Consider the following 8,832-nt stretch of genomic DNA (forward strand, 5'->3'; position numbering starts at 1 on the left):
ATGGCCACTGGTGACTTGCTCTCCTGTGAATTTGGAGCAGACACAGTCCTGTCCTGTGGAGATGCCCAAGTTGGGCCTGTCTTCCCTGGAGGACTGGGGCACAGGGCTGCAGAGCCCCTTGTAGAGTCTTCTCAAAGGCTTGGCTGGAGGAGGCTCTTTAGGAGCTTTTGGACTGGGAAAGGATAGAACAGGTACCATATAGCAAGTTCTAAAGCAGGCTGGACAGGCCCAGCACTGTCCCTGCATTCATAAAGAGGCCAACTGGCACAGATGGCAAGCCTGTGTGTTATCCTCAAACCGAAATCTTGTGTGAAAATGAAAATGGGAGGAGGAGTTTTTGTGGAGATAGGCAGAATTTGGAGTGATGTGGCTAAAGCCAAGGAATGCCAGCAGCCAAAAGGAGGAGGAGGAAGCCAGTGAGGCTTTTTTCCAGAACCTTTATAGAGAATGCAGCATGGCTGTTCTCTTCATCTTGACTTTATGTTCTCCAGAATTGCAGTTCTAGTTGGTCATCAGGGTAATCATAGAGCTTATGCTGCTGTAATCCTGCCTAAAGTGAACCAGTAGGAGGGTAAGATGACTGAGGCCCTGCCTATGGGCTGCTCCAAGCCAATGACAGAGCTCAAGGTGGAGCTGGGCTATTTGAGTTGATAAGAAGACCCAGTAACATGCAGCATGCTGTTGGGGAGTCTCCTGATGCTCTCTCATTAGCCAGCTAGCTATATGGCTTTGGAAAGTTCATTAATGTCTATGTCTCTCTGTCAAAGTCCATAAAATAGTCCCGCTAGGATGTATCTTGGGAGGACTTTTGGAAGATTGAGTTCATCTACAGTCCTTAAGACAGTGTCCACTATTGGCACTGAGAGCATGACATCACTGACACATGTGAACACATATAACATCACTCTCCTGGCTATTCTCTTTCTCCTCTAACACAAATGTCACCTTGGGAAAACAAAGACAACCCTGTGGATGTGTATCTCCTGGGCACAAGCATTCAAACTAATCATCAAGAAATCAAGGACAGGATCATCATTTCCAACATTAAGACAGTGCCTGAGTAGCAATGGCTAAACACCAGTGCACACAGGACACAGGTGAGCTGCCCTTCCCCATCCCCATCCTTGAGGAAGGTGAGGACCACCAGACCTGGAGCACCATGGCCTCTCCCAGCCATCACTGTCCATCCCCAGTCCTCACTTGTAGGGTATGCAGGGCAGGCCTATTGGGAAATCATGGGGTGGGCAGCGTTATCATCTTGTTCTTGTGTTGGTGGAGCAGGAGGACAACTGTGAAAGCCAGGGCACTCACCTGGCAGCGCTGATCAGTGGGCAAAGTGTCGGCATTGCCAAGAACATCAGCCTACACAGTGTGCGTGTGCTCAACTGCCAAGGGAAGGGCACAGTCAGCGGGATCCTCATGGGTGAGTACAGACTCCAGCAGCCACTTTGGCCAAATGCATTTGGCCCAACATTCACTGGCTATCTGGTTGACAACAGAGAACCATCACTGCTGTTTAGTAGGCAAGGGGATGGAGGAGAGCAGCGTGTCCTCTCCACGCAGTCATCTTGGCTTTGTTTTCTTAGGCTTGGAGTTTATTTGGAGAAAGCTGGTCTCCAAGCCCTCCAAGCGGATGGTAGTGCTTCTGCCTCTGGTGAGTGGCTACAGTAGGAGCATCAACAGTGCCTGCAAGAGACTAACAAGGGCTGGGGCAGTGCTGGTGGCCGCGGCGGGCAACGTTCAGAGCAATGCCTGTGACTATTCCCCAGCATCGTCTCCTGAGGTAGGTGCCAGCAGGGCTTCGTGCACATTTCCTGCCTTGAAGGTTTTCAGAGGCCCAGCACCCCCACCTCAATGAGAAAAGGGGTAGGGCAATTCCTGCCTGTCCTTCAAAGCTCACCCTCCAACCATGCCTACTCCTTTGCCATACCCTTCCTAGAAATCCTCCATCTGTGCCATTACTCCCCTCCTGATTAATATTTACAGAACCACTGCTTTGTGTGGGGTTTGTCTGGGCCTGGAAGAACTAAGGGAGGATGGCTGTTGCACTCCCGTAACTCTGGTCCCTGACAGGGGAAGGTGCAGAAGCAAATCAGTGCTGCAAACCCTGCCCTCTCTCCCCCTATCCATCTTCCCTCAGGCTCTGGCCCAAAAAAAGAGATGCTGTATTTTAAACCACCACCACCTGCCTTACCCTGTCCTTTACCCTCCCACCTCCACCCCCACACACTGGTTTCTTGTCTACCATAAAGAACAGTCTCTACCATGGATGGGGAAAGGTGTGTGCATCCTGTGGGAGACCTAGAGCAGGCTAGAGTATCAGCTGTGCCCAGCCATCAGATTTCCCTCATGAGTGGAAATTTGCATGTGTCTCAAATACATACATAGGAGTAGATCAGTCTGCCCCTGCAGCCTTTCCCTCAACTCTTTGTCTGCCACATTCCAGGTCATCACTGTAGGAGCTGTGGATTCCCAGGACCAGCCATTCACCCAAAGATCTCTGGGGACCAACTATGGGTCCTGTGTGGACATCTTTGCTCCTGGGAAAGGCATTGTCAGTGCGTCCAAAGACTGTAATGTTTGTTTGCTATGTAACACAGAGTGGAACTGCACAGGCAGCTGCTCATGTGGCTGGTGAGTCACCAATCCACTCTCTTGGCCACCAGGATTCCAGCAGCTTCTTTGGTGAGATCCTCCATTAGCCAGGTTCCGAGCAGGAGGACCAAATGGGCACATGAGATGGTGCCATTTTGCATCCCTGGGACCTGGGGGATAAATAGGTGTTCACCTAGTGCACACAATGGCAAATACCAAGGCCTGGAGGTAGGAGAACAAGATATCTTCCTTTCAAGATTTCACTAAGCAAGGCATTGCAGGTGGCCTCATTTTGGGAATAGCAAAGGCTGTGTGTATGTGTGTATATTTGTGTGTGTGTGTGTGTGTGTTAAGAGGAGTTCCCAGGTAGGAATGAGGGCCAGGCCATCACCTTGTCTGACCTCTCCACCCCCCATCAGGCATCGCTGCCCTGATGCTCACTGCCCAACCAAATCTCACTGTGGCTGAGGTGAGGCAGAAGCTGATCCACTACTCTGTCAGCAACGCTATCAATGACACCTGGTTCCCTGAGGAAGAGCGAGACATGACCCCCAACCTGGTGGCCGCTCTGCCCAACACCACCCAGGAAACAGGTGAGCAGGGCAGGTGGGTAGGCAGAGCCCATCCAGGGGTGAGAGGGGCCATGTGACCGTGACAATCCCCAACCCAGTCTACAGAAGGACTGTCACCTTCAGATAGGTCTGGAGGTGTGGGGGCATTGTTATAACACTAATGTTTTAGCTAGAAGTTTCAAGTGATATCGAAGAGTGGAATCTTTCTCTGGAGTCACTAGGTATCTTGCAACCAAGACCCTCCTTACTCAAGGCCTTGTTGCAGGTGGACAGCTGCTTTGCAGGACTGTGTGGTCAGCACCCTGGAACCACAGGCTGACAAATGCTGCTGAGGCTCATTGTGACCCGGAGGAGGAGCTGCTTGGCTGTTCCAGTTTCTCCCATAGTGGGAATCGGAAGGGCGAGCGTGTGGGGGTGAGTATCATCACTCCATGTGCCCAGTCCCTGTCCTCTGGATTCAAATCCCATTTTAAACTTTAAAGGCCTGGGCGGGGCCAGGTGCCCCTGTAGGTCTCAGGAGAGTCAGCAGCCATATGTGCACAGTAGGGAAAGGACAGCGGTGAGTTAGGACCTCTACCTTGCCCAAAGACATGTCCAAGTTGGGTGCTAGTGGCTCAGGCCTGTTATCATAACTACTTGAGACTGAAATGTGGGGACCCTGGCTAGGCAGGCCATCCTGTCTTGTGGCGGGGCAAAGCAGTCTTGAGGGCCAGGATCCAGAGTTTGCAGACTGATCCCTCTCAGTCTAGGCTCTTCAAAGCAGTTCCCATTTCTCTCCTTAACTCTCAGACGCAAGGTAACAGTCGCATTTGTCTGGCATTTGGAGATAGACATGTTTCTGCGGTGGCCCGATGCTGTCTGCTTCCCAGAGCCAACTGCAGCGTCCACACAGCCCCTCCAGACTTGGCGTGGCTGAGGACCTACAATAAATGCCCGGATCCTGACCATGTCCTCACAGGTAGGAGCTCATCCGGCCACGGTGAGGAGGACGCCCCAACTCCTGCTGCATAGGAGACTTGTCCCACAGACTTGGTCCCCATGAGTGTGAGCAGCAGATTTGGGAGCTTTAGGTCCATAGCCAAGCAGGATCTGCAACTTGCATGCTGTGTGGGCCTGGTGCAGGTGGCTTCACCTCTCTGCCTCCCCTGTCTCAGTGGCAGCCATGAGAGGGGTGACATATCAGCTTTTGCTTGGGCACTGGCTCTTTATTAGCTGTATTCATGGGGAGCCACAGTTCAGGTCTCTCAGAAGTGTGGCACAGCTTGGATGGAATCCAATCTGCTGCTCAATAGCTAGCAAGTTCCTTACAAGCTCTATCTGTTAGTATCCTCATTGTGATGCTCAGCCTGGGACAGTATGCATTCTGGTTGGCGCTGTCATCAACTGTCACTCTGAAGTCCTTTCTCTGGTCTGGGGGACCCTCTGTCAAAAACCGTCCCAGAAAAGTGTCAAGAAGTGATGTGTGAGGTTTGCACATAGGAGCTAGGGACTGTGATTCTTGGGTTGGAGCCGTGCTCAGATGGAGCTAGTGCCAGGTAGGGTTTGGGAGGCTGACGGAATTATCTGGAATCCCTACCTCAGGAGCCGATGTTTGGCCAGCTAAGTACCATGGAGTCAGAAGGTTCTGTAATAGTAGGGATTAGGTGGGGTTAAAACCTAGCTGTGTTGGCAGCAGTCAGCTGAGCCCAGTGGCTGGAGTCTTGTCTGTCACAAGAGCTCCATGTGGCTGCTGGCCTGGCAGGAAGCCTGGACTTTGGCAAACCTGGCAGAGCCTCAGGCACTCACTGTGCAGTCCATGCTCAAGTTCCATTTGCAGTTAAAGTTGCAGTGTTCCTTTCCTAAAGCCATGCAGCTAGGACAAGAGCTCTGGTCCTGATTGTGATAACCCTAATGTGAGCAGAGCCAGGCATGTTCCTGCTTCAGCTAAACAGTGTCTCTGAGAATCGATGCTATTGCTCTAGCTGTGTTAGCAATAGGGAAAGTGAGTCTTGATGAAGTCTACCAAAATGCCCACAACTTTACAGCCAGGTGTACCTGACACCCAAGCCCAGCGATCCAGGCTCATTCTGAACTTCTCTTGGTGATGGATGGAGAAGGCACCTGAGGTGGTAGGGAGATTGGGGTGAGGCATGATTGAACATCTCAGGCCTGCCAACCCTGACCCATGGCTCCCCTTCCTTCACGGAGAGTAGATCATGTGTTTCCTGGAAATTATGGCTCAGAACAGTTGATCTGCTCTCCCAGTGTCCTATAAATCAGGTCACCTACAGATCTAAGTCCGAAGTCCTGCTGCTCAACTATCTGTTCTACTCAGAGCTGCTCCTAGATTTCCCTGGCTTTGGGTCCTAAAGAAAAAGGGGTGTGTTTGAGGAACAAAGGTTTGGGGCCCTCCACATCGGAGTGTCTAAGCTGGCCCTCCTCTGCCCCCAGGCTGCAGCTCCCATTGGGGAATAGAGAATCTTGGTGATGTCTGGAATACTACACGGAATCTAGTTCCTAATCAGCCCAGTCGGTGCACAGGTCACAAGGAGGCCAGTGTGCATGCTTCCTGCTGCCGTGCTCCAGGCCTGCAGTGCAAGACGAAGAAGTACAGAGCATTAAGTCCCTGGGAGAAGGTAAAGGTTGGGGTTGTGGGAGGTAGGGTTGAGATGGCTGAGGCCTGCATCCTCTTTGGGAAGAGGACCTGAGGACCTGTGCTGTAATGTGCAGTGTGTGTGTGAGTGAGTGTGTGTGTGTGTGTGTGTGTGTGTGTGTGAGAGAGAGAGAGAGAGAGAGAGAGAGAGAGAGAGAGAGAAAGAGGGGATGATTTTGTTTTTTTCCAGATTAGTAAGGTTTGCTCTTCATATGCCCTGTCCCCTGTGATGATATCCCACATAAACACGTCATAAGGAAATGCAGTGCTCAGGCTGGACACAGTACTGTAATGCTGTGCCTGTTGTACTTGCTACTCATAAGGAAGAAGTGGAATCTCAGTTTAAGGCCCACCTGGGCAAAAAGTAAAGAAACCCCACCTAAACAAATGAGTTGAATTTAGTGGTACAATTGGCATGTCGTGTGTGTGTGTGCACGCGCGCATGCATGTGTATGTGCGTGTGTTTGTGTGGCATATATAGGAGGAATATATGCTGCTTGGAACTAAATAGGTATAAAAACAAACAAACAAAAATGAGATCCTACCTGAAAAATAACTAAAGAAAAAGCAGCCAAAGTTATGACTCGAGTGGTAGAGTGCCTGCTTAGCTCTCATGAGTTCAAACCTCAGTATTGCCTTAAAAAGAAAGAGAAAACAAACAGGAGCCTGTGGCTGACACCTGTATTCCTAGCTACTCAGGAGGCTGAGAACTGAAGATTGGGTTCAAAGCAAGCCGGGGCAAGAAAGTCTATGAAAACTAACCTCTAATTAACTGACCAAAAAGTCAGAAGGGGAACTGTGGCTCAGTTCTTAAATTCAAACCCCCAATTTTGGCACACAAACAGTTCTGCCTTTAACACCTACTGGAAGGTTGCTCAGGGCTGGAACACCTGAGCAGCCATGGAAGGTTGGAGGAAGAAGGAAGAGTCCTGAAGAGAGGATGATCACACCTGTAGTCCTGGTGGCTGAGAGCTAGCCTGTAGAACCCAAGGCAGGAGGGGTTTGGGGCCTGAGGGTGGTGTCTCTGGTCTGAACTGGGGATGAGCATGAACAAGGAGTGGAGGGCTGTTGCAAGGTCTTGTGGAGCCACTGGATAGATGGAGTTGCCATTTCTGGGTGGGAAAGGCTGGGGAAGGTGTGGCTTCTAGGGAAGTGGGGGTGGGAAGGGCTTTGGTTTGTTTAGATGTCTGTCTGGGCCCCAGTGCCTGGGGTAGGCTGGGGCAGAGGCACCATGAGGGACCTGTGGGTAGTGTTGGACACTGATACTCTGTAGTATGAGGTGCAGAGCCGAGCTGGTTGTCCACACTTTGGTCCCCACTGAGGGTTTCTGGGAGGAACAGTGTCACAGGTGGTTTAGGGACCTGGCCATGCATGGGGGCCTGGGCTTACTTGTCCTTCCTGGACTCTGGCAGATCACCGTGACCTGTGATTCCGGCTGGACGCTGACCGGCTGCAGTGCCCATCCTGAGGCCTCAGTCTCCCTGGGAGCCTTCCCAAAGGACAACACGTGTGTGGTGAGGCACCAGGTCACTGACAATACAGAAAGGATCCGTAGGGAGTTCGCAGTAGTCATGGCCATCTGCTGCCGGATGCAGCCCTCAGGCCAGCTGTAGAAGGAACAGAAAGATCTCAACCTACTTGGTGGTGCAGACAAGGGCAGAGCTGGAGAGGGAACTCTTGCCCTACACTGTGTACACTGGCAACCATACTTTATGGAACAAATGGGGCCATAAAGGGGAAGGCCTGCCAGGTAATATCAAGGATGATGCTGTAACAGGGTATGAAGGCAAAAAGAACCTTGCTTGCTTGCTCTAGGGCTGCTCCCTAGGGGCATGGGTCTCATGTGGTGGTCTGTCTCATGGGAGCTGGGTGGACAACTAATGGGTGCAGGTGGCTTGTGTAAGGATCAGCTGACCACATGTGAATAGATATCAAAATAAACTAACACTTGTCTATCCTTTGGGGGTCTATTGCCTTTGAGTTTCAGTTGTGCGGATTGAAGTCAGAACCTGAGCGCTGTTCCTAAGCTCTTTTAGCTCAACACTTGCAATCTACCCTTTGAGCCACAGCTCTACTTCCTGCTTTTTGACTAGTTGACTGAAGATAAGTGTCTCGCAGACCTTCCTTCCTGAGATGGAAATGATATCCACAGATGATAGTCTCCTGAGTAGTTAGGATTAGAAACATGAGACATTGGCACCCAGTTCTCTGTTGTCCTTTTACAGCAGTCAGCTTTTCTGGCCTGCTTGGCTTTTGTGACTTGATATTTATTCCAGGTTTTGTAGCCATCTTTATTTTGTAGTTGTATTTGAGTGAGAAGGATAGTGCTTGGCTCATTTGGGACTTGTAGGGAGACCAGGAACTCCCTCTGGGCACACAACTCACAAGAGTGCAGTGAATGTAGACCTGTAGCCTCTCCAAGACCCACACAAAATTGCTGTGTCTCAATCTAGGATCTGCTCTACCACTTTTCCATCCAAGGCCCCAGTCAAGAGGACAGGGCCTAGCACAGTGGATGTTCATGGAACCCTTGTTCATAAACCTGAAGATGCTTCTAAGGGATCAGGGTGCTGCATGATTTTGGTGCTTGACTTGAAACAAATCCTGGCATATGCCTAACTTCCCAACGATCATGCTGCCATTCAGTTGCTCTTTGTGCCACATTGCAGTACAAACCCTACCATCCCCATTGTGTGATGTTGTCTGTCAGGTCAGCAAGACCCCAAAGAAGAACAAGGACAAAGCATTAATAAACCTAACTTTTCCTGTATGTCTTTCACTTCAGTCTGCAATGATCTGTTCTGGCAGTAGGTAGCACTTTTATTCGCGTTACTGCTCCAGGTCTAGAGCCAGATGAATTAGGAGCTTCCCAGGTGAGGGAAAGGAAAGTTTCTGGCTGTTGGCATTCTTGTAGTGACAGGAGTTTGAAAGAAGCTGGTTAAATAAAGTCCCTGCAATTATCTGTTCATTTATAAAAGACCTTTAACAAAACTTATTGGGCTGCAAATGCTATCCAGTTTGGAGGAATACTGT

General features: G+C 50.5%; 1 protein-coding gene across 1 annotated transcript; it reads left to right on the forward strand.

Annotated features, from left to right (window-relative positions):
- Positions 1-938: 938 nt before the first annotated feature.
- Positions 939-7,412, forward strand: LOC125355690 (proprotein convertase subtilisin/kexin type 9-like). Its single transcript, XM_048352129.1, is given in 10 exon segments — positions 939-1,097; positions 1,285-1,423; positions 1,587-1,783; positions 2,447-2,578; positions 2,580-2,634; positions 3,015-3,188; positions 3,433-3,581; positions 3,957-4,125; positions 5,598-5,782; positions 7,212-7,412. Coding segments are annotated over 10 exon segments (1,560 nt in total).
- The last annotated feature ends 1,420 nt before the right edge of the window (positions 7,413-8,832 follow it).

Source organism: Perognathus longimembris, chromosome 7 (genome assembly GCF_023159225.1).
Source record: "Perognathus longimembris pacificus isolate PPM17 chromosome 7, ASM2315922v1, whole genome shotgun sequence".
Taxonomy (NCBI): domain Eukaryota; kingdom Metazoa; phylum Chordata; class Mammalia; order Rodentia; family Heteromyidae; genus Perognathus; species Perognathus longimembris.